Raw genomic sequence first — 25,862 nt, forward strand, 5'->3', positions numbered from 1 at the left:
ATTCTTAGATTTGGTGTTTTGAGATAATTTTCTATATCTCATAGGCAATCTTCATTCCATTTCATTCTTTTTTCTTTTTCTCCTCTGTGTATTTTCAGATAGCCTGTCTTTGAGCTCACTGATTCTTTCCTATGCTTGATCCAGTCTGCTATTGAGAACCTCTAATGAATTTTTCAGTTCAACAAATGTATTTCTCAGTTCCAAGATAACTGATTTTTTGTTTTATTACTTTAATCTCTTTTTAAAATTTATCAGATAAATTTTTAAATTGCTTTTTTGGTGTTATCTTGTAGTTAACTGAGTTTCCTTAAAACTGGTATTTTGAATTCTTGGTCACAGAGTTCACATATTGCCATCTCATTAGGGTCAGTCAGTGATTCCTTGCTTTGTTCATTTAAGGAGGTCATGCTTCCCTGTTTGCTTTTGTTTCTTGTGGATGCACATCTATGTCTTTGCATTGAAAGATTAGTTATTTATTCCAGTCTTCTCTGTCTGGCTTGTTTTGGATTTTATTGGATATGTTTGATTAGAGATTATCTTTAATTTACTTGTTCATTTTATTTCTTTCTTTCTTCCTTCCTTTCTCCCTTCCTCCTTCCCTTCCTTTCTCTCTTTCTTTATACTAGGTTGCTGCCTCCTTTGTGGCACTAGATGGCAACTTAAGCCCAGGTTTGCCTCCGTTCTAGTAAGCAATCAAAGTGCCACTCATCCTGCATAGCAGGTCCCAAAGAGAATATCTTAGTAGTGGGAAAAGCTGGCTAGGGGTTCACGCCCAGGGGATCTATGTAATGAACCTCCCACAGTGTGGTACTACTGAATATCCACCCTGATTTGGCATCTCTTTTGGCTGAGTTACAGAGTAGAGTTTCCAGGGTTGGGGATGGTATTCTCACCTCCTCCCTTTGTCTATAGCTGTATTCTCACCTCCTCCTTTTTTCTATAGCTGTAGTCTCACCTCCTTTCTTTGTCTATAGCTGTCCTCCGGTATATTTATCCCTTCAGGCACTCCTGATGCTTCTGATGGGTTCAGGCAGATCTCTTGCCAGGGAATCCAAGATGGCTGGGAAGCTGTTTGTCCACTTTGATTTCATTTTTTCTAATGTAGAAATTGTGAGTTGGGGAAAATTTTCCATGACTGGTGCCAGACAGTTTGTGGGGAGGGGCATTGTGGATATGGAAGTCCAATTCTCTTACCATATGCTTGGAGTTTTTTCATTTCTCTGTGGCCCTGAAAACTGTCTCTTCTTCATATTTGAGTTACAAAATATTGCAAATGATAATCTCAGCATTGCATATTTGCTTTTGGTTTTCTGTATGTGTGTGGGTGAAGCCAACTTGCTTCTATGCCACAATTTTGGAACCAGAAGTCGTAGTACTCTTCTTCTGGTAAGTTGTTGGCAAAGATTATTTGTCCTTTTTCTTAAAAAGTATTTTAATAATATATTCAGGTATTTAGAAACTTGATTATTAATAGATCTTCTTTTATTTAACCTAAAAACTCCCTGTAATTTAAAATGATTTTCCATTCCAACTTGAAAGAGATATTAAATCATTTAAAATTTCTTCTTCTTTTAGGATGGGCTGTGAAGGAAAGCCACCCATAAAAGTTAAAATTCATACAATAATATAATATATATAAATGACTTGTTCTATGGGCTTAAAACATAATTTCATCCCACAAAATTCAATACTACTTTGCACTTATTATGGTGACAGTTACATTAAATTGATCTGTATAATTAACTTGATGCTGAGTTTTTCCAGGATAGTGGCTGGGTATTACTTATCTTTGCATCTTCAGTGTCATGCAATGTAGGGGTCCTCCATAAATACCTGTTGAAAAATGACTAATGAGCTATTGGTTTCATTTGATTGACTTCGCTGCCTTATTATTAACCTAGGAGCAAATACTGGTGGGTCCTAATTCCTCATGGAGAATACACATCTCTCTGTAGCCTAATATTACATGACTTTTGGAGTCAATTCAAGTGTAGATAAAGAAATGGCCACCGTTAGCCATTCTTGCTGTCTCTGAGAAAAATAGCAAGGCTCAAGGGCCAAGAAATATTAGAGGGTTCTTGGTTATTATTTTAGAAACTTTGTCTATGGAGACCCAGAGTCATTCTATCTTTCTCTGCTTTTCTAGGTAAAATTATAATAATTAAAAAATCCCCCTCGAAGACCAAACACAAGGCATCTCTGCTGTAATGGTTTCATTGTTTGTTTGTAGTAGTTATGTATGTAGTTACTGAAGTTATAGAAGACAAAGTGATTTAAGGAAAGAGGAGGACTGTGGGATTGAATAGATGTAAAGTCCAATTCTTGACTCACCTCTCATTAGTGGTATGGGTTACACAGATTCTCTGAGGGTTAGTCTTAATATAGAATGGTGATGCCACTGCCCATTTTATAGATATTGTTGCATGTATAATTTTTATGCAGAGCAAATGGAATAATGTCTAAACATAGTATACACAAAGTAGTCAGCACATGTATTCAGAAAGTACATACTGTTTCATTTCAGTCATAGTATCACTTACACAAACAAAAAAAATTGTTTTTTCTTTTCTTCCTACACTGTTGAGGAATTAGTAGCCCTGCTGTAGCATTTAAGACATCAGTATGCAATAATGGTAGTAGACCTGGAGTAGGCAAAATGTTCAATTAAGTTTAAAAGTTATGACTTAAATTGGTTTTAAGTTAGTTAGTACTTAATATGTACTGCATCATTAATAATATTTTCCAATGAAGTCTATGAAGTATAGGCAAATATTATTAACCTTTTTGTTTTACATGCTTAGCACAATGCCTGGCATATAATCAGACCTCAAGAAATGTCACCTATCATTCCTATTTTGTATCTAAGGAAAATGAGGCTAACATTTAAGGCCACTTATACAGGGTCTTGCATATTGTTCATGGCAGACTTTTGATTTAGACAAACATATTAACTCTTCATTTGTTGATTTGTCTCTCAAAAATTTTTAATAACTCAAGTTTTTTGGCCAGCTAGCAAAAGTAAACTTCCACTTCCAGGAACAATGTACTAGGTAATTCAGAGAAAATTTAGAAAAGCTGGGAAAATATAAAAATAAATCTACCTAAAGTAGAGTTGTCAAATAAAATATAGGACTTCCAGTTAAAATTCAGTTTCAGATAGACAGGGAATAAATTTTTAGTATAAGCATGTCTCAATTATTGCATGGGATATATATAAAGATTATTCATTGTTTATCTTAAATTAGGTGTTCTGTCATTTTTTCGCCAGATCTGGAAACCCTAGCCTGAAGGCATCAGAGATCTAGCAAGGCAGTGGAAAATAAAATAAGGAGGTCAAGATCCAGAAGAAGAAGAATCAGAGTAAAGCCCAGGACTGGGATTGTTGTTTCCCTAGGTGTGCTTGCGTGGATTCCAAAAGAACCATCTGAGAGACTGGGAAGCTGAAAAGAATTTTTGACAGACTTTTAGGGCTGAGGGGATAAAACTTAAAAATCCAGACCCTACCAAAGAGAAGAACTCTGGAAAATCCCTCATGATTCAAGTTGAGCCCCTGAAGAGCTGAGGAATATACCAGTCCTAGCCCTCCAAATCATCTCAAGCCTTGAAATTTGATTAAAGTTTTTCTGGATTTCTAGACATTGGTAATAAGAAAATATAAAATGTCTCAGGAGGAAAACAACATCATTTTAAACCTTAAATTATTTCTATAAATTTTTATTTACAATTTACAGTTATCAATTAAAATTGATCAAGCACGTGCAGAGACAAGGCAATGTAAAAAAGAAAAAAATACTAAAAGAAACAGCAGACAATATAAACAGATGCACAGAGCTTCCAGGTATCAGGGTTATCAGATACAGGCTTTACTGAAGATATACTTAAGACAGTCAAGGAAATAAAAGTCAAGATTGAAAACATCAGCAAAGAATGAAGCCTATAAAGAGAGCCAAACAAATTTTGAATCAATTGAAAAACTATAATTTTGAAATAGTGAACTCAGTGAATGGGTTTTACAGCAGATTAAATAACATAGAGAGGAAAATTTAGGGAATAGGAACATAAGTCAGAAAAAGAAATCCAGAATGAAGCATGCATAGTAAAAGAGTGGAAAATATAGAAGAGAGAGTACAAAACACACAGGATACTCGCAAGTGGTCTAAAATATATGTAATTGAAATCTAAAAAGAGAGGAGAGATAATGGTTCTGCATCTAGAAAGACACCAAGCTATGGACTCAAAAAGCCCTATGAATCCAAAAAGAACAAAGCAACTGGATGTCACAGTAAAACCTGGGGGAAAATATAGAGAAACACATCACCAGCTAATGAGGAAAAAAGCTAGATTACCTTCAAAGGAGCAACGATTTTACTGACAGACAACTTCTCTGCATAAGTAGAAACAATGGAAGACAAAGCAATGAGAACTTGAAAGTGCTGGAAGAAAATAACTGTCAACACAGAATTCTGCAACCAATAAAAACATTCTTTAAGAATATTTTTAAGAGTATTGCTGCCCTGACATTGCACAGGTTGCCAGCATCATTAATACCTGAATTTCATGGCAAGGTTTTAGCAGCCCACATGTTATGATATCTGCAATGCAGAAATAACCACATCTTATGAGCCAAAGTACAGTCAAAGTTGATGTTAAACAGACATAGATCAGCACAGCCTTCCATTGTGAAGTCACTTATTTTGCAGAAAGAACCAAATTATGTCTGCAGTAATGTTCTTTAGCATCAACAACGAACTTAAACCTACTAGTATTTCATTTACAAAATAGATGTGAGACAGATATAAATCATATCCTTAAAATCCAGGAAAAGCAATTTTAACTCAAAAAGCTATAATCACTATGAGTCAGCCTCAATACTTATCTCGAAGGAGTAATAGGAAGTACAAATACATTCAAAGGCTCAAAAAAATCAAGAAACAACAGAATAATAAGTTATAAATTAAATTGAAACTGAAGAATAATTAATTTCAGCAAGAGGAAATAGAAAGAGCATACTTTTGGAGAAATAATCAATGTATAAAACCATAAGTCCTTCCAGTCTATCCTATAAGGCAATACGTTCATTTGTATTTCTTTTTATAAAAAAAATATGAATTAAATGTCTTTTAAGAAATAGCAGCTTAGAGAAAGGCTGTGACTTTTGATCAAAACAAAAGGGTGAAGAGTTTCCAAATAAAATGAGGATAAATGACATTAATGTCCAGTGACAAGGCATCTGACATTGACAATTCCACTATAAATGTTAATAGTTAATGTTGGAAAATTTATTTTAATTTTAAAACCGATATTGCCTGTTGGATCTCCTTAAGGTAGAATTTTAAAGCTTATCATGCATGGGGCTCTAGCTTTGTAACAGAGTAGTAACTCCTCTTCCCATAGATATGGAAGGGAAATATTGAGAGTGGGGAATATGTAACAGAAGGAATGGTCTAAAAAAAAATGGCAAAAATATTTTCTGTGTCTTTAAAACATCCTCCACTCCTTTTTGAGCACTAAAACCTGCATCCCTGCCTCAGGCAGTGGTTGGGAGGGGCAGGGTAAGTCTTTTGTTATTTGTGAAACAGGAGATGGCTCAGCCTGGACCTGGCAGAGGGAGGTCCTGAGTGGAGGTCACAGGATTGTCTTCAGCAGAGATGGGATGATCAGAATCATCAACAGTAGTTGAACAGCAGTTGCCTGGAGCTGAATGAACTCCCCTTAAAAGCTCTGTATTTCTGCTTATTATCAGGATGATGGCATTTCAGACGAGGTCTCCATCCTCCTTTGTCGGTAAAGTAATAAACTTCTCTTTTCTTCTCCCCAAACCACTTATTCTCATTCTGATGCAGCTTTAAGGACAAGTGCTGAGCTTTTGGTAACAGCTTTGGACCAACACCAGAACAAAGCAGAGTCACCTTTTGTACATTCTTGTGCTGCTGCATTTAATTTTAGCAGCTTGTATCCAAGATCTCATTCAAAAGGAGAAAAATTATATAATTTTAAAAGCCATATTAAGTTGTACCAAAGCAACGACGACAACCAAAGAAACCCTTCCTCTATTATAAACAGCCCTGAAAAGTCATGGTGCTTTTATTGGTTACTCAAATGATATTTTGGTAGTAAAATTATTATTAAAGTAATCTATGACTCTAACAGAAAAAATAACTTCTTGTATTACAGAATATTATATTGAATTGTCAAAATTTTGCAATTTGGTAAAGGTATCATCTTACTTGAATTTGCACTTCCAAAAGTCTTTATGATTTAGAGTTTTGTATTGTGGATTGGTTATATTAATTTAAATTTAAATTAAATGAGAAAATAACTGGAAAAATAAAGTCATAAATTTTGAATAAACAGAGAAGATGTTTGCATCATTAAGTATTTCATATTTGCCTAACATAAAAATTGTCATGTGAGAAAGTCATGTTTCTCTAACAGCTAAATTATGACCTAGCTGGCTATTTGAATGAAAAATAGTTAATTGTAGTTTCTTTTTGAAGTAATTGTGACAACTGATATTTTTTTCACATGAAGAACTATGTATTACTTGGCTAATTTCCTATTTAGAAATAGAGGAACAAATCCCATGTTAATGCTTTTAAATATGGCACCACAGCAAAAGTGATCAAAATGAACCATTATATGAAATGACACTGGAACATTAATTTATGAGAAATACTCATTTGTGGTTCCAGAAGGTCAATTCCAAACTCAAAAACAATCTAAGAAATGCATTTTGTTTCCTATTTCAGTGCTGAGTTTCTGATCTCTGGGGCCATTGCATGCAGAGTTAAAAGGTAATTAGAGACTTTCTCTTCCATAGAGTAGTTGCAGCAGATTGATGCTTGTGTTGCTAACTAAGTAAGTTGATTTTATAACAAAGTGTTTAAAGGCACTGCAGAGCACTGGAGGAGACAAAAAGATGAGCTGATAACCTACGGCCACCACCCCCTTTCCCTGGTGGCCGACCATGTGGGGCCAGAGTGACAGTGCTGGACATCTCAAACACACGGCTGGCTCCCCCTCAGACGTTTCCCAAATCCTAAATCTTTGAGGGCAAGAGACTAAAAATCTAATGATGAAAACATTTAAAGAGTAGAGATAGAATTTTCCATCTGTTGGTAGTGAGGAGATCTGGCAGGGAGATCCCAGCTGAAAGCCCTGGAGAGGGGTCCCGAGGAACACAGGCGAGCTGGAGGGAAGCCAGAGCTTACCAGAAATTGACTGAACTCCATTTAGCCGGTCCCCTCACCGGGCTAAGGCCACCACACCCCACTGCTTAGCTGAGCACAGCAAACCCTCTCTGGGGGGAAGATGCCATCATCTAAAGCACCTGCACTATTTCACACCCCATGTATGGCAATTGACAGAGAATTACTAAGTATAGCAACAGACAGAAGCAAGAAAGAAAATGGGAAGAGAACCCTGATGTTGAAGTCATCTGGCTAAGACTTCAGAGATTTATATATAAATGATTTATATAGAACATGGATAACTAAGGGCAGACTTTACCAGAAAACGAAAGCCAATAGAAAAGAATCAAATGGGGATTTTGTTACTGAAAAACAGGAATAGCTGAAACTAAGAACTTGATACGTGTGTTTAGTAGCAGATCAGATAGAGTGGAAAGAGGGTTAGTAAGCTGGAAGATGGGTCAGCAGAAAACATCCAGATGGAAGGAAGAGAGAGAAAAAAGGGTGGAAGGCAGAGAGAAGAGGAAAAGGGACAGAGGAACACAAAGGCATGATCCGCTGTATGTGTCTGGAGTTCCAGAGAATGGGGTGAAGGCAAGTTTTGAGGAGATAATAGCTTATCATCAAGCCTCTGGATAAGCCTCAGGATAAAAACAAAACCCACTCCTGCGCACGTCACAGCTAAACTGCTGAAATACAAAGGAATGACAGAAAGACTAACCATTGGTTTTTTGGACGATAGAGAAATGACATTCCCAAGTGTTGAAGAAAATAACCGTTAACCTAGAATTCTATGTATCTCGTGAAATTTTCTTCAAAAGGGTAAGTGAAATAGTGATGTTTTCAGACAAACAAAAACTGAGAGGGTTTATCACCAGTAGGTTTGTGCTAAGAGAAGTACTAAAGGGAGTGCTTTCCTCTTAAAAGGAAAATGATCCCAGACAGAAACACAGATGTGTGAGAAGGATGAGGAGAAACAGAATGGATTAAAATGTGAGTAAAGCTCTGCTTCTTGATTTGGGTGCTGTTTACATGAAAGAACTCCCTTTCTGAAAATTCATAAGCTCTGCACTTAAATGTGTGCACTTTTCTATGTGTGTGTTGTGCTTCAGTAAGAATTTTACCAAAATAAAGCAAAATAAAAACTGCTTAGAGGAAAATTGACAGTCTCATTGCATACATTACAGAAAAAAGAACGGCTAAAACCCAACGAGCTAAGCAGCAATCTCAAGAAATTAGAAAAAGAACAACAAATTAAACCCAAGGAAAGTAGAAAGAAGGAAATAAAAAAATAAGAATAAGAGCAGAAAGTAATTATACAGAAAACAAACATATATAGAGGATAAAGGAAACAAAAAGTTGGGTCTTTGAAAAGACTAATGAGACAAAAAAAAAATCCCTGCAGAGTGATATAGAAGGCCTAAGTAAGGAGTATGAGGTATGGAAAAGGGGCAGCACACAGCACTGACTCTGCAGTCCCCAGTCCTGGGTGGAGCCAGCCGAGTCCTCTCTGAGCCTCCCCTAGCACTAGGGCTGCAGCTAGGGGACCCAGCAGTCTCTCTGAGGCCAAGGACAGGAGCAGCAGTAATACCATCACAAAGTCTAGTGCCTTCTGGGCCACCAAAGTCCCTAATCCTGTATTGCTGGAGTGGGTCTCTGCATTTCGGTCCAAGTAGAGGGAAGGGTCTTGGATGGTCAGATGGTGGAGGACTGAGTTGCCTGGAATTGAGAGAGGACACATATACCAGAAGGCCATGGGACTGATGGACTCTATCATATTGAAGAACTCCAGAAAGTAGAAACTACAGAAAGTACAAAGTACAGCTTCCAGTATGAAGGGAGACGTGCCAGATGGACACCCTTCCCCACATCCTGTGCTAATTGATTACAAATGTCTGAGCCAGCTCTTGACCTGCGGGAGGGTGTTCCAGATGTCTTTCTGGGAAGTATACTTTCTTAGACACTAACCAGCTTTTTCCAGATCAGTGGTGCCAAGAAGTGCAAGGATCCATTGGGACAAAGGTGTAAATGTATGAACAGCAGTGTTTTTGAGTGTTTTATTGTTAGGGAGAGGCCTTTGAATACTGCAATCCTCCTGTTACCAAAATCTCGGCGCTTGTCCACGAGTCTGAATCAGAAGAACAAGGACAAGTGGTTTGGGGAGGAGGAAAAAGATTTACTTTGCTGGCAAAGGAGGAAAAATGGCAGACCTTATAGTCTCAAAATCCAAATTTCCTCCACATAGGCAGAAATACAGAGCTTTTAAAGGGAGGGCTTCTGAGTTCTAGGCTATTGTGGTTAACTATTCTAATTGTCCCATCTCTGCCAAAGACGAAGCCTGTGAACTCTGCCAGCCACCCACCTTGGGGGCTGGCACCACCTGAGATAAGAACAAAAGGCCTTCTTCCTGCTTCTCCCTACCACTGGGCTGAGGCAGGGATGCAGGTTTCTGTTAAAAAGAGGGGGGAAGTTTCAAAGAGACAGAAAATATTTTTGCCAGTTTTTTTTCCAGGCCATTCCCTGTTACACCCCTATCCTAGGTTTGCTTTCCATAGTTTCAGTTACCCATGGTGAACCACACAGTCCAAAAATATTAAATGGAAAATTCTAGAAATAAATAATTCATAAATTATAAACAATTTTTATCACAGTGTACTGTTATAATTCTATTTTATTATTATTTATTGTTGATCTCTTACTGTGTCTAATTTACAAAGTAAACTTTATCATAGTTACGTGTGTATTGAAAAAAAACATACTATATACAGGGTTTGATACCAGCCATGGTTTCATGCAACTGTAGAACATCTTAGAATGTGTCCCCCACAGATAAGAGGGGATTACTGTATTGCCTTCTAAAACTGTATTGAAAGGAGAGCCACGACTGAAAGTCAGGTGGCTACTTCAGAAGATCTAACTGGTAAACAGGTTGCAAGTGAAGGTCAGAACTCAGATCCGTGACTATTCAGGAGGTTGGGAAGGTTACAACAGTCCTTTGGGCTACATGGGTATGTCCTTGAGCACACACAGGTCTTAGCAGTGGTAGCACAAGGCAGGCTATCGTTTCTGAGATGTGGTCACCAGACATTCTTGTGACCTCATTTAACAGGGCGAATGGATGTGTTACCAGCTCCAAAGGCACTGCCCACACAGAAGTCTGTGGGAGCGGCTGTCCTGGAGGTGTGTGACATAGAAGCACGTTTGGATCTCATGAATGGGCTGCCAATCCCCAGGGGTGGGCTTCTCTGGCAAGGAGCTGCAGGAGTCCAGCCTAGTGGAAAAGGCTTCTCTATTCCTCGATTCCCCCTTTCGTCTCAGGCCACCCCTTCTCTTCCCCTGCCCCATGTTTCCATGGACTCTAGCAGACACTGCTGAACTTTCTCATCCATTTGATGCTCAGTCAGGACTAACTTGGTCAGCAGCAGGTGGGGCTAAATAGTTTTCTGGAAAGAAAATCTTGCTGGCAAGGGACTCTGAGGCCTGCAGTTCGCAGACTGGGGAGAGCCCACCCGCCAGTTTTGGCTCGCTAGCACATAGGACAAGGCAACTCAAAGCACGTGTGTACCCGCCAGGCCACCTGGCACGCCGCGTTCCACAGACTTGGCAGCTGCTTTTTCCCAGTTGCAGTCGATTCAGACCCAGGCTACGGTAACTGAATGCTGGGTCCCTCTAGGGGCCTCGGCACTGAAAATGCAGCCTTTACAGCAAGCAAGTCTCTTTCCTAAAAAAGAGATCTTGTGCTCCATTGGTGTGGGATTTCATGAAAAAAAAATGTTAGATTTGGAATTTGCTGGAATTGTTGCCTCTTGGGGGGCATTGATCGTGACTATTCATATTTGGCTGAGTTGGGGAGGCCGTTGGGGAAGAGAGGCTGTAGACACAGATGCCGGGACGGAGCGGGTTGTGTCAGACTGGCAGAGGAAGAGGGTGAGAAATGAGGCGCACGCACACACCACCCTATAAAAAGCGAGAAACGGCGTGTGCCTTTCCACCACATGTTGTCTGGCACACGCGGGCCGTTTGGCTGAACGGAGATGCCGTCTTGGGGCTCTCAAACGCATCTTTTTCTGGGTAGGCTCAGAGATGAGTCTGCAGCAGATGACCAAGCACTGGCTGGATGTGCAGAGGCGGGAGAAGCGGGAGCAGACCTGCCTGTGTGGGAGGTGTTCGCAGGGGTTCTTTAGTTCAAGCAAGGGGAACATAATTAGAAAACAGTTCTGATCAGTCACGCGCACCCCGATGTTAACTCCTTCCTTACTTCTGCACTGCCTCTAAGCAGCAGGAACCATGGGCTGTAAGAAACTCTTCCTGCCATGTGTTTGTCTATGCGTGGTGCCCGCTTACCGGTTTGGAGGGTCCCGTAAGCTTCCCATTACCCTCCCACCTGTCTTCTTAGATCTGTGGAAATTGACGTTTCGTCAAGTTTCTCAGGACACTGCCCTGATCCTGTAGTCGTGTTTTGGATTCCTCTGCCTCCTTTCCTGCCCTCAGTCTCCAACAGCAGCACAGCTAATCAAGTTCTTCGTCTTACTCTCCTCCTGGGTCTTACAGCTCTGCCAGCAAAGGAAGCCAGCAGCAGTGCAGACAGAGAGTGCTGCGGGGGCCGAGCCCACCAGAAGCTACAGCCAGGAGCCGAGCTGGAGACTGAAGACAAAGTCTTGCCCTGCGCTGGGAAGGAGGCTGGATCTTCTTTCAAGAGTCCATTTGCTTCGTGGGTGTCTAAGCCAGTTTGGGTTGCTATAAAAGCTACCACGGACTGGGCAGCTTCAACAACATCTAATTCTCACGGTTCTGAGGACTGAGAAGCCCAAGATCAAGGTGTGGGCTGGTGGGTGTGGTTTCTAGGGAGAGCTGTCTTTCTGGTTGGCAGATGGCCACCTTCCTGCTCATGGTCCTCACAGGGCAGAGAGAAAAATCATGTGTCTCTTGCTCTGAGGACCGACCCTCACGACCTAATTCAACCCTAGTGACATCGCAAAGGCCCCATCTCCAAATACTGCTACATTTGGGATTAGGACTTCCGCATGCGAATTGGTGGGGGGTGGCACAAACATCAGTCTGTAGCACTGAAGTTGTAAGGTCACCATGGTCACTTCATCTGCCTCAAGTACCCAGACTCCCATTTAACTGGTTCTAATATTTTAATGTTTTTTTTTTTTTATATTGAGTTTCCCTGAAATGTATTTTTCTCCAATTTGGGAACTGCCTGTGATTAGGCTAGTATTAATAGAAAAGGCAAAGCCAATTGTAGATTATTTTGACTACTATTTTTTCCCATGTCCCCATACTTTTTTTTACATTTTCCGTCTACTGATTGTTCAAAAAGAATTGACATAATCTACTCTTCCCCCTGAAAAATATTTGAGATTCTTTTAATACTTATCCTTTCCATTGTTAAAGAGTTAATTTTCACTAGAAATTCATGCTCTGTGTTATAAAAAAACTCACACTGTAAAATAAGCCTCTTCGTTTTTTAGGGGTAAATACTAATGGGGGGGAGGGAGAGTGAGGGAGGGATAAAGAGAGAGAGGTTGACTAAGAGGTTTTAGATAGAAAGAATAGAAGTCCCAAGAAAAGGCTGAGGCTATAGGGTCGAATTTCTAGACTTTGAATAAATAGGAGTGTTTCACATGCCATTCTCTGGTAGAGGGGGCAGTAGTTACAAGTGCATTTCCCCCAAGGGTATGGGAGGCATAATGACACAACATGTCCCTTGTAAGGTGAGGTCTCTGGTTGGAGTTTTAGGCTCATGGGCCTTGAGTAACCTGGAAAAGACTGGCATTCATTCTGGTGATGCTGAAACAAGATGCTTTTCTCCTTTTTCTTTCCTTCTTTTCGGCTGCCCACTTCCTTCAGGTACCACAGCTGGCAGCAGCAATGTAGGCTTAAACATGGACCAGGCTCTGCAAACCCTGGTTTTGCTTGGAAAGAGGGAAATGGGGCTTAGATTAGCAGCTACTGCAATGGATGAGGAGCTGCTTGTGTATAGATTTTGTTGGTGTTGACAGGTTTTGCAACATTTAAAAAAAATTTTTTTTCTTTTTAGAGATAGGGTCTCACTGTGTCACCCAGACTGGAGTGCAGTGGTGTGATCACAGCTCAGTGTAACCTCAAACTCCTGAGCTCAAGTGATCCTCCTACCTCAGCCTCCTGAGTGGCTGGGACTATAGGAATGCACCACCATGCCCAGCTGATTTTCTTTTCTTTTCTTTTTTTTTTTTTTAGAGATGGGGTCTTGCTATGTTCGAGACCCACGCTGGTCTCAAATTTCTGGCATGAAGTGACCCTCTCGTCTTGACCTCCCAAAGCACTGGGATGACCCACCATGCCTGGCCAAGGGTTTTGCAATATTCTGAGGTACCATATTGACTCTGGAAGTTTGGGAAAGTGGGATACATGGGACAGTGAAGTCTGGATTAACAAGATTTTGGGAGACGTTTATACATTTTTATATTATCTGGACTCTCAACTCCTTCCTGGTTGTCCAAAGCTGGTGGGACAATGTGGCTGGCATCATTTGAAAAGGGCCTTTTAATTGGCTAGAGACCTGTCTTAGCTAGCTGACATGAGAAAGTCCTGGGGGTGACCTCTACTGGCCGTAGATAGGTAAGGTGCACAGGAGCAGTGCCAAGTTCCGGGAAGGCACACAGGGCGTGTGAGCCAGACTTCCTGAAGCTCCGTGGATCTCCGTTCTCACCAAGAACAGCTGCGGCTGTGCACAGTCACCTACTGGACTGAGAGGCGCAGTAGGTCAAAAGAGAGAAGTACAGTCGGCCTTCCCCATCGAGGGTTTCCACATCTGTGGATCAACCAATTACAGATTGAAAATATTTTTTAAAAAAATAAAAAATAACTCAACAATAAAAATAGTACAAATAAAAAACAGTGCAGCATAACAACTAATTACACAGTATCAACATTATATTAGGTATTCTGAGTAATTTAGAGATGCTTTAAAATAGGTAGGACAATGTGTGTACGTTATATGCAAATACTACACTATTTTATATAGGACACTTGGGCATCTGTGGATTTTGGTATCCTCCGGGGTCCTAGAAACAGTCCCCCGTGGATACTCAGGGACGACTGTACACATTAGGAATGAAATGGAAGAAGGGAAAATTCCCCTTTTCCACTGCTCTTCTAGCATCCACTTCCCTGCCCCAAGGGAGGGCGGAGGAGTTGCTAAGCTGGTTGGCCAGAAGCCCCGTGTTTATCGGAGGGCAGAGTCCTTTGCGTCAAAGGTGATACCTTCCTGCACCTCCTTATTACAGGAAGCTAGATAGGTCAGTTGATGCCGTTCTCGCCCTGTGGCACATTCTTGCCATGAGTCTGACCCAGAGACCATCTGGCCCCCTCTCTCTGCCATATTTCTCTGTCTCTTCCTCTAGAAGGGACACTCTGCTTTTTAGGCTCAGGGGCCATCTGTGGGAAAGATAAGACTTCATGGCTGTTGTCCTTGGGCATGAGTCTCATGCTTCCTGTGCTGGGATATGGAGCACCAGCTTAATTAATTCATTAATTAATTGAATACATATTTATTAAGCCCTCTAAGGGGATATGCTACTAGCAACAAAAAAAATCTTTTAAAATGTTATCTAGGTGTTGAAATTATGGGTGATTTTTACTTTGATCTTTTCCTCAAATTTTCTGAAGGGAATAAGTTATACTTTTATAAATACATATATAATGGAATCTATGCATATACAACAAATACATCAAAATGCAGGAGATTCTGGATTTATGTGCAAGGAAGTGATTGAAACCCTGGGCATCCTCTGTCTTTTAATGTGACTTTCTCTACAGCTTGCTGCGGCAGGGCATTCTGAGCTCCCTTGGAACCGTCTGGCTGGGAGGAAGGCTGTATGTTAACCATCTTCACCTTCCCTCCAGATCTCCTTTTTTGGTAGAGTTTAGTATTAAATCTATTTTTACCTCCATCCTCTCATCATGGATTTGGTAGCCTGGGGATGCCTGTGTTCTCACTCTGATGCCCAAGGAATCCCCTTGCCAGTCCCACTGGGGAGGTAAAGCCCCCAGGAATGACTCCTACTGTCCAGTGTATAAGTCCGTACCCCAGCCCTCCATGGGTCTGGAAGTTTGCACAGAACCCCCACCTTAGCAGTGGGAGCCCTACTGCCTACTTTGGTCTTGCTGGGACATCAAGGTGGCTAACGGGCGGGCTCTGAAGGCAGACAGCCTAGGTTCAAATCCTGGTCCCATCATTTGTTACCTGTGAAGATTGTACTGGTTGCATTTTCTTCCTGTGCCTCAGGTTCCTCATCAACGAAAAGGGAAAAGAGTAATATCTACCATCCAGGGTTTTCATGAGGATTAAATGGGGCAATATATTTCAAGTGCTCAGAGTGTTGCCTGGCACATCGGGTGAGCTCAGACAAGTTTAGCTGCTGGTATTGCTATTATTATTCCTCTGCTCGGGACAATGGCCTTACCCCAGACGATGGCCCAGGGGTTGGATCTCCTAGCTCACATACAGATCCCCTGGGTGAGCACAGCAGCACCTTCACTCCCATCCGCTGCGTCTGTCTGTCTAATTGGACACCGTGGAGCTCGGCTGGCCGTGCCCTTCAGACGCTGCCTCACCCACCTGGCTGCAGGAGCAGGCACAGCGTCCTAGTTAGGTCAGTGTCCCTTGTCTGCCCCACTTTCTCACCTGCCACGCTTGGCCTCTCACCACCCTCACCCGCCACAGGCCTTTGGAGAAAGCCATCATGTGTGCACGGGGCCTCAGCAAACCTGGCTGAGGGCTCTAGCTCCACGTGTCTGTGATTTTGAGCAAAAGAGATCCATTTTGTGTGTAGCGTGGCTTTGAGGGGGCAGAAGATAATCTATTTTTCTGAGTTCTGATTTTACTCTGCCACGTACAGGGGAAAGTCACTCCTGCGTTCTTCCAGCTTATTCTTCCCATTTCCCTTCTTACTAGGAGAAGCAGTGCTGTAGAGTGGTCAGCAGAAACGCACTTCTTCCTATCTGCCCACCCCTCCTGCACCTGCCACCTGCCCGCCCGCACTTCTGGCCACCCCGCCCCTCACTGGTCAAGAGCTTCTGGGAAAGGGTCCTCTCGTCTGCTGCGCTCTGGATCCTGCTCCCTCTGCCTGCTCCCGGGCCTCAGCCCAGCGAACTGCCCTTCTATGTCCTGCATCTCTGACACCCGCGCAGACTCTCCCACCGTGCTGATAGGCACAGCAGGTACCCCTGGGCCCAACTCCCAGCTCCCCCACCCACCAGCCCTGAACCCCAGGCAGGTCCAGCCACTGCGCTGCTCGCAGAGTAAGTTTTCTCTTCAGATACAGTAGCGATGACAGCCACCTCATGCTGCTCTTGTCAACATGGAATAAACGGATGTAACATCCTTGCCAAGCACCAATAAAGGAGAGTTCTTATTTTTGTGTCTCCTTCCACTATAATCACATTCAAGCCCCACTCTGACCTATAAAAGACCTCCCTTCGGCCCTATTCCTGATGCTGCCACCTTCCTGGGGCCACTCTCATGCCAGCTGTCCCACGCCTCTCCTTTATCAACGCAGAGTCACCAACCACTCCAGTGCACCCAGACCTGAGCAGTTTCCTGGGACGCAGGAGGTTCAGGGCCAAAACCAGGAGAGCCACAGCAAACCAGGAAGAACTGGGCACCCTACCCTTTAGCCTGCAGTTTTTCTCACCAACTCCCTGAAATATTTTGACAAAGACCACAGCCCCCTGGTGGCCGCCCCCCGCAGGCGCGCTCTGGCCCACATCTCCCCTGAACCTCGGCGGCGCCCAGCAGGTCGTGCTGACCACAACCCTTGATGGTTTCTCCTCCCTTGACTTCCAGGCCCTTCTCTTTTTGGCTTCCCTCATGTTCCGGTTACTTACCAGTTTACAACAGTACTTTATTATAACTTCTCCAAGTTCTGTGAGGTGTGGGCTCAGCTGGGCAGCTCTCTCGGGGTCTCACATGTTATTGATTGACAGCAGCTAGGGCTGGGCTTCTGATGTGGCCTCTTGCCTGGGTGGGGATGGCTGGAACCTCTAGGCACACTTTCTCCACGCAGCCCTGCACGGGGCTAGCCCGGGCTACCCCCAGTATGGCTGTCCCAGGGCTCCGAGAGCGAGTGTTCCAAGAGGTAGGAAGTGGAAACTTCCAGCGTATTGAGGCTTGGACTGGAAGCTGGCACCCCATCACTGCAGTGTGGAAACCAGCCCAGGGTCACAGAGCCCACCCAGGATCAAGGAGAGGGGACGTGGACCCGCTTAGCAATAGGAGGAGTATCAAGGGATTTGTGGCCATCCTCCATCGGCCACACTCAGTGATCTCGCTTTCCGTTCTTCCTCCTGCTCCCCCTCATCCCCGGGAGGCATCCTTAGCTCTCCTCTCCTCACGGTCGGTATCAGTCGCCTTCACATTTAGGGCCTAGCAGGATAACATGGATGCTCACTGAAAACGAAGGCTCTCGCCTGTAGAATTTGCACGTCCAACAACTGCCCCGGTGACTCTCCTGCAGTTTTCAGCAGGCCACACTTAGAGAAACACTTTACACTGTCCTTCACAGCCCCACTCCCAGCACCACTTGCCTGCCCCTTCCCATCTGTTTCGAAGCCAGGTCCTTCTCCTGAGCACGGTGCCCAGGTAACCGCCTGCTGCACCTTTCCAGCCCCACGGACCCTTCAGCCTGAGTTCGGCGTCTCCATCCCCGCGTTAGCCCCTGCTGTGTTCTCAGTCCCACGATGCGCTGCAGAGGCAGCGGGTTCTCCCTCCGCCCTGTCCTGTCCCGGAGCGCACATCTGACCCTTCGCAAACGCGCTGCTCTTACCCCCAGGCTGCTTTCTGATGCAGTCTCTTCCGTTTTTCTCATTCGGGGTGCTCCTTATCTCTCCCTGCTTTTACGCCATAGTTTCTTGTGGTCTCAGACCTCCAGCATCAGCACTCTATGGTCTGCACTCTAACTGCTGCCAGGATGAAACTTCTAGAATGCAAGTCTGACCAGGGTACTTCTTCTACTCAAAGCATTTCGATCACTCTATAGGCCCACGTCTAAACTACCTAGAACCTCTGACCCCGGGCTCCTTCCCCGGAATTTTTCTTTTTCAATTCTGTCTCACCTACTTCAGCCTCAGCACCCCCTGCCCACCCCCACCCCGGCCATCTCCTGCTCACCTTTGTCCTTTGCAAGAGCTTCCCCTGCAACGCGGCCACCGGGCCAGTCCTTCCTTCCCACAGGTCAAGTTCCTACCTTGGTGGTGATCAAGTCCTCGCCCCAAAGCTGGGCTAGGGTTCCTTTTCATACCATTTCACACAAGGCACAGGAAGAAGTATGCACTTGTCTCCCCTAGGGTAATGCTGGGGTCTTGGCTTCTAGATCTGAGTCCCCAGTTAAGAGAAGCAGGTGTGTCTGTTCTCTCACTGACTTGGCAACTCAAGGTTAATCCAGAAAAGTCTAAGTTTGGATTAGTAGGGCCTTGACCATTTATTTGTGTTGATTAAGAGTTTTCATCTCCTTGGGAGAATCTGACATATTACTATATCCAAGCAGAAGCTGGCACTATCCCTTTGTGTTGCTGTGAACCTGAATTGAATGGTTTGGTTATATCTTTCCGGCTATTTTCTATAATAATGCTTGGTCACTCTTGTTATTAATCTGAGTGACTGAGACCCATAGACTGCAGGTCAATTTCGAGGCCCCCAGATGTAATGAAATCCTGATGTGGCGAGAAGTAATTGTGTCCCACAGTTCGGCTCCTCCTGCTGGCTGGGCCAGGATGAGCCTGCGTGTCTCCTCGCTCCTGCGTCCTGTCTGCCCGCCTGGGCCCCTAGCCCCCACTGCCACCCCCACTGTCGCATTGGCCATATCTTGTCAGGACCGCCGCACCTTCAAGTGGGCCCCTGGCCCCTCTCAGTCTCGGGGTTGCCCTCTGTCCACACTGCAGACCCAGCTGGGGTGGCTGAGGCTGGTATGGTTCCTGTAAGTTTTCTCGTGTGAATAGGCACCCGAATGTTTATAGCAGCGCAATTCACAATTGCAAAGATGTGGAAACAACCCAAGTGTCCATCAATACATGAGTGGATTAATAAAATGTGGTATATGTATACCATGGGGTACTATTCAGCTTTAAGAAACAATGGTGATATAGCACCTCTTGTATACTCCTGGATAGAGCTGGAACGCATTCTCCCAATCCTTTTTTATCACGCCATCCTAAAACTTTTAGGAAAAGGTAATAAATGGTTTCTCAGCCTACATAAAGTCTAAGCATCTTGCTCTTTCACAAATTTCTCAGCTTTGTCCTGAATTCCAGCCGCAGCGCCCGACCTGCCCTCCCTGCTGCACCCCTCTGTCCTGCTCTTTAATCACTGTGACGTCCTTGCTACACCCCATCAGCATGCAAGGTGTGCACCAAACGTGATATCTCATGATACATAATAGGGACAAAGTTATTACTGTCTGGCTATTTCCAGACCTCTCACTCTGGGCTGCTAAAGAGGGAGGATTAGGGATCGGGCAGCTTGGGCTCCTTCCCCTACCTCCCAGGGGGCTTCTGGCTGTGAGATTACTTCTCTTAGGCTTTTAAAGTAAAATTGGAAGGAAACGGGGAAGGGAAGAGCAGCATGAGTATGAGTGAGGACCAGAGGTGGGCTTCCGGGGAGGGTGAGGTGGGAGGGACAGATGGAAGAGGAAGAATCTCAGGAGTGTTTCTGTGAAGTGTACATTCTGTTCTCAAAATTAAGAAGCACAAGAACATAAGCTGCACTGAAATTACTTTATGACTGCTACACGGTGCAGTTTTAACTGCGATTCCACTTCAGCATAGTATTGCACTGGGTGGGCAGTTGGGGGGAGTCATGGTTTCCATGGAGCTAGATGCTGAAAATAAGATGACACAATAATATAAATGCCCGTCATCTCGCCGATATGCGTGTGCAACCAACTTGTTCCTAAGAGAAAACCTTTGAAGCAGCATCATTGTCACAGCTTTATGGTGCTCAGGTTTGTGGTTAGTCACCCCAGACTTAACCTTCTTAAGGGCTCAGAGCCTGTGTGTACTGGAGCACAAATCGAGCATCTCCTTGGAAATAGCAAAACAGAGGTTGAAGACAGCAGCCCACGGTGCAGTCCTCAGCCACACTGGTGCTAAAGGCAGAGCAGTCCCGGCGAAAACACACCCAAATTCAAACAAAAAGCTCTAGTGATGTGTCACCTTAGCCCTCTGAATCGTGGCCTGACCAAGCCCTGTGTCTAGCCATGGAGCCGGTGCCTCTGGCCCCAGCAAGCTTGCCCTGGCTCTGTGGGCATCCCTGCCGGGGGGACGGCATGCCCAAAATGCTAAGGAAGTCAGGGAGCTGCTGGAGCCCTGCTTTTCCTCCTGGGCCCTTCGGTCTGCCTAGGATTTCCCCACGGAAAACTCTCAGCATACAGCCACAGCACAGCATACAGCTTGTCACAGCTGTCGCCAAGACACCACCGTGTCCATTTCCAGAGCAGAAATCAAAGCTGAATGCACATTTCTGCCCTGACTCCTCCTGCTGTGCCACCTGCAAACCCTAATTCAAAGCTCTCTGTTGACTGAGTGGCCGCTGTCCCAGACTCATGGCTGGGCATGTCACCTGTGCTCTCAGTTCATCTCCATGGGACCACCTTGTGGGAACCTACCACCTTACTTTCATTTCATAGAAGAAGAAACAGAATCTCAGAGTCCACAGGGCCACACTGGGAGTGGGGCTGTGGAGCCCACAAGCCACTGTGGTCATGATGCTGTATCTCACTTGGGAGTCACCTGCTGAAGCTCAGTGAGGAGGCAGTTTCCGACTGCCCCCACCTGTGTAAAGCTCACCTGGCCATGTTCAAGGAGGTGTCATTACAAATGTACAGCAGGACCAGTTGCTTGGATTTTCTGTTATGTATAATTGGGGCCACTGTGTGGTTTTTAAATTTGGGATGATGATATGAATGGGATTAACAGCTTTGGCCCCTTCCATCATGTGCAGACACAGCAAAAGGTGCCATCTTTGAAGCCTAGTGGGCCTTCACCAGACACCAGATCTGTTGGTGTGTTGAGATGGACTTCCCAGCCTCCAGAACCGTCTTTATAAATCACTCAGTCTGGGGTGTTTTGTTATAGCAGTCTGAACAGACTAGACAGAAGAAATGATGGGAAAGGATTTGGAACTGATGTGCTGAAAAGGGGTTGAGGGATGTTCTTCTGCCAAGTGCAGGGAGTTACGAAACCGGAGCAGGCAGTCATCCGGGTGTGAGTCCAGGTCAGATTTTCACACTCGGAAGTGAGGGTGGATATGGGCTGAATCTGAGACACTGACCCGAGACAGACCGGCCCTGGGGACCGGTGGTGCTGACCAGGGGACAAGGACTCTAAAGCAAGACACGGAAGTAAAAAATGACTCTAGATTTCTCAACCGTATGGACAGCTGTGAGCAGACAGGGCCCACGACAGTGATGAGAAACAAGAGTGGGTGGAGAAGGGACGCCCCTTTGAGCGTGGTCTCTTTTTGCTGGAATCAAAAGCCATTCTGGGCATGCTGCTCAGTTCTTCTTACTAAAATTTGATTACTAGGGAGATACACAGAGCGGATCTGGGCCAGAGATCAAGACAAAGATGTTGTCTTTTCAGGATCACCCCATTTCCCCAGCGTTTCTGGGCAACCCCAGCTCTGATTTTGAGGGACTTCCGATAGGAGTGCTCAATCAACAAGGACTGTGGCAACTTCCTCTGAAGGTGTGAGGCTTGCCAGCTGAGCCCAGCTGCATGTATTAAAAGGTAATAATTGAGTTACTACAACAATACAGTATTGTAAGATTTTATCAGGGTGGGTAAAGTTAAAATTTCACCAGCTCTATCTTTTGCCAGGGTTAAAATTTGCATCTTTCCAGTTTTCATGTTGCAGCAATTATTACTGTAGTCAGATAGCCAGGTGCCTGCTAGAGAAAAATTATGCCAGAGAACAGGAAATGATTCAGGCCTTATTTTCTTTAGTATTTTATCAAGCATGTAACTCCTTGGAGAGTGCAGAAAACATTTGTTTAGAATACTCCTGATTTGGTGGTACTTTCAAAATCTGATTTAGTCAGACCATTAAAAAATTGTATAAATCAATAGCAATTACCTACTTCTAAATTGAATCATTACCCCAGAGGAAATGTGCTATTAGAACATTATAGACTCCAGGTCATCTGAAATATACCTCCACTCTCATTAAAAAAATAATAAAAGGAAAGCATAAAGAGACAAATAGAAAACAAAAATAAAAGGAAAACTTCATTCTATTTCATTATTTTAATTTAATCCCCAGGTAGAAAGAATGATTTTCCGTCATACTTCAATATTGAAAATCTAGCCAATGTTTAATGTCTGCAAGATTGTGTTTAATTTAAAGAGAGTATAACATAACAGCTAGATTAATGTGTTTATTACTACCGAAAGATTGCAAAGAGTCTTATTTGCGATTCAGAGCAAAAACTTTTATAGCCTTCTGGACAATGGGTTGGATTCTGCATTTTTATTAAAGCAAGAAGACCTTTGATGCTTTGATGTGTTAAAACCAAGTAGCCAGATCAGAACGTTTTGTACATCCATCTCTCCCCACGTGTTAATTTGGCACCTTCAAGCATACATTTTTGAAAATGCAAATTATTTCACATAAAATACATAAATTTATATAGCATATGATATACAATTTTAATATATTCAAACTCCAAAAGCTATACTTCACTATAGAATTTTAATTTATTTAATTTATAAGTGTGCCCTGAGTTAATATTCTAATCATTTGCAAACTCAATTAAACTTTGTCTTGATAAACTTTTACTTTTTTAATAAATTATGTTATATTAGTATTGAATCATTGATTCTTCAAATATTGATTACTCATTTGATATGTTTGCAAAATGTAAATATCTGCCCTCTCCATTTCACGTTTATACACTTTCCCAACACGCTGGAACATTTCTAGTCCAATAAGAATATCGAAGGCCAGAATTTTCTCCAGTTTGCACAAGAACATTTTTATAATGTCATTTTTCTGAAGTGTTCAACTTTCAGTTATTTTGAACATGCTCTTTGCAAGCCATTTGTCTTTGATAGGACACGGCTATTGACCAAGTTTGAATCTGCTTTTGCTCAATTATGCCAATGTTTATATATTATGAAAAGCTGATTTTATGTTACAGTGTCTTTCTAATAATACTTAAGGTATATTTTCAGATCGCCAATGAAGACAATTATATGAAATGGTTTGTTATTTGAGATAAATACACAGAAAATGATCTATCTATGTCACAGAAATTTTAAAAAACTGCTTTGAAGGGAATGGCACTATTGCTGGATTAATTTATGACACAAATTCCCCCTCTGTTGTGTGTTGGCTCATGCACATGAGGAGACAGTCAGGAGATCTTATACTGTGAACGTGTAGAAGGGACATGACTCTATGGAAGAGGGTCACTGGCTCTTGGCTTTGCATTAGGTATAGTGAAATTCCCACCCTGAGGTTTCCTTTTTCTTAATACTTATCTCCGTTACTTTAAAAAGATAAAAACTTGCAAGTTGTGCTTGTGCACCATTGAGAACTGCTACTGTACTTTGGCCCTAAATTGGGTCCTTGTGACTATTTCTCAGTTAGAACCCAAGGGAAGAAAATAGGTGCATAGAAAGAAAGGAACAACTCTGCTGCGAAACTTTCAATGTAGACTGGTGTGTACAATTGATTATTACATCAAACAATCATTGCTAAGGTGAGTTTTTATCATTTCTGTTCTTCTTGGAATTTAGGAGGTTTATATTAGGTACCACTTGTTGGAGCCATCCTTACACCCCCAAAGCCCATGTTTCTTATGCTAAATGATGCTATTTGTGGGGTGGGGGAGAGATCAGGATGGCCAGGGCAGAGGGAGCCTGTAGGGGAGGATGGAGAAGGAGGGCTGAGGGCTGAGGGTGAGTTTGTGCTGGGGCCTGGCAGCCGGGCAGAGAGATTTCAACTGATACAGCGGGAAGAGGGAACATGAAGATTTGGGGAAGATGGTAGCAGAATTGGGTTTAAGGCATTTTGTCTGCTATCAGTGTGCAGGATGGGTTAGAGAGGAGAAAAGGCAGAGTCAGGGAGATAAATATGAAGGGAAAGAAATTCTCTTATTGGGAATTATATTCTGCCTGTCTATTAATATCTCAAAGCCAAGGGCCAGTAACCACATCTCATAAAATCATGTCCCCTCTGTACTCCCATAGCATAAAATGTCCTCATTGTCTATTCATTCTGCATGAGCCAACAGAAAAAAGAGATATTGATATCATTGCTGGGAGCAAAGACACCACAAGCTTTGGAAAGACAGACACCAGGCCTATCATCGTCACTTCTATAGTTCTTGGAGCATAGTAAGTCTTAAAAAGTATCTATCAAGTGAATGAATGAAAATAAGAGCAAATGAAAATGCTTAAGGATATAGATTTTTCTGGATCACAAGGCAAATGACGATGGATAACTTCAGATGCCTAGCCTTGTACCTTTTCCTCTGAAAGCTGGATAGCTGGAATAACAGATTATTCCATTTCCTTTCAGACACACTACATTGAATGAATACTTGCTAAGAACCAGAGAGTGGATGAAGGGTTTTGTTCATGAAAGCACTCTTTCATACCCAAGTGGACGAGAAGGAGTTATGGACTAAAAGTAATCTGTGCATGCCTTCAGTAGGCAAATATGAAGCCCAGACAAGTATGTCCTCATGCAATGAGACATACGCTAGTATGGGGACCCACAGGAAAAATCTTGTCATAACTCTGAAAATGATTTATTTTCAAAGACAGGAGAAAATTTGCAAAAATATCTCAATAAGATACATGATAACAAGTTTATGCATCCAGAAATGTCAGTAGATCAAAAACTAAAGAAACAGGTTGGCAATTCTAAGGTACCATCCCCATCCTGAGGTGCTGTAGCCAGAGTGAAAGGTCAGGGGAAAATATGGAGCATCGCCAACATGCTGGGGCCATGGGCAGGGGGTCTTGAAGGATTGGCTCAAACAAAGGCAAACTGGAAGACAGGCTGCATGTCGAGAAGACAGGTCTAACTATGGCAAAGTGGAGACCACCCCAAGGAGCCCTGGAGTGAGTTAAGGGCCATGAACCACAGGGTCCCGAGTTCAGGGGCTTCAGAATATGAACCGAACTTTTTCTTGGTATTAAAGGAGTGGCCCTCTGCATGGCTGTCATCCAATTGCTCTAGACCTCACTACTCACTACTGAAAATATTTTTAAGGATCTCGTTACATCCACATCTCTCTTTTACACGGCACATTTGCTAGTGGAGGCAATGCGACAGAACAAAGAACCAAGCAGTTGAATTCTGCTTCATCCAAGTTTGCCAAGCAACAAGAGTGGTGAAAGTACTCACGTTCCACAAAGTAAGAGCTGGCATCGATCTTCCAGATGATCTGGCCCCGGTGAGAACCATTGACTCCACGGTTCTTATAGTCCAGAAAGTTTTCAGACAAGACCTCATCTATATCCCCGGAAGAAGAAAGCAGAGTAGAGAAATAGATCAGTCAACAGCATACTTAGCACAAAAAAAGAAAAGGACCGAAGGATATGAATGCTGCTTCCAGCTCAACAGAAGAAAAAGCACTTGGAATCAGAGAATCTGAGAGCTGGAAGCAGCTGGGCGTG

At 43.2% G+C, this 25,862-nt stretch overlaps 1 protein-coding gene across 2 annotated transcripts in view; it reads right to left on the reverse strand.

The window, feature by feature from the left end:
* HECW1 (HECT, C2 and WW domain containing E3 ubiquitin protein ligase 1) overlaps window positions 1-25,862 on the reverse strand; it is a 413,177-nt gene that overhangs the window by 213,947 nt on the left and 173,368 nt on the right. For both annotated transcript variants that reach the window (XM_012646903.1, XM_012646902.1), the window contains one exon: window positions 25,591-25,698. In XM_012646903.1, coding sequence (XP_012502357.1) covers window positions 25,591-25,698 — 108 coding nt within the window. The remainder of the gene's footprint in view (window positions 1-25,590; window positions 25,699-25,862) is intronic.

Source organism: Propithecus coquereli, unplaced genomic scaffold (genome assembly GCF_000956105.1).
Source record: "Propithecus coquereli isolate 6110/MARCELLA unplaced genomic scaffold, Pcoq_1.0 Scaffold252, whole genome shotgun sequence".
Classification (NCBI taxonomy): Eukaryota; Metazoa; Chordata; class Mammalia; order Primates; family Indriidae; genus Propithecus; species Propithecus coquereli.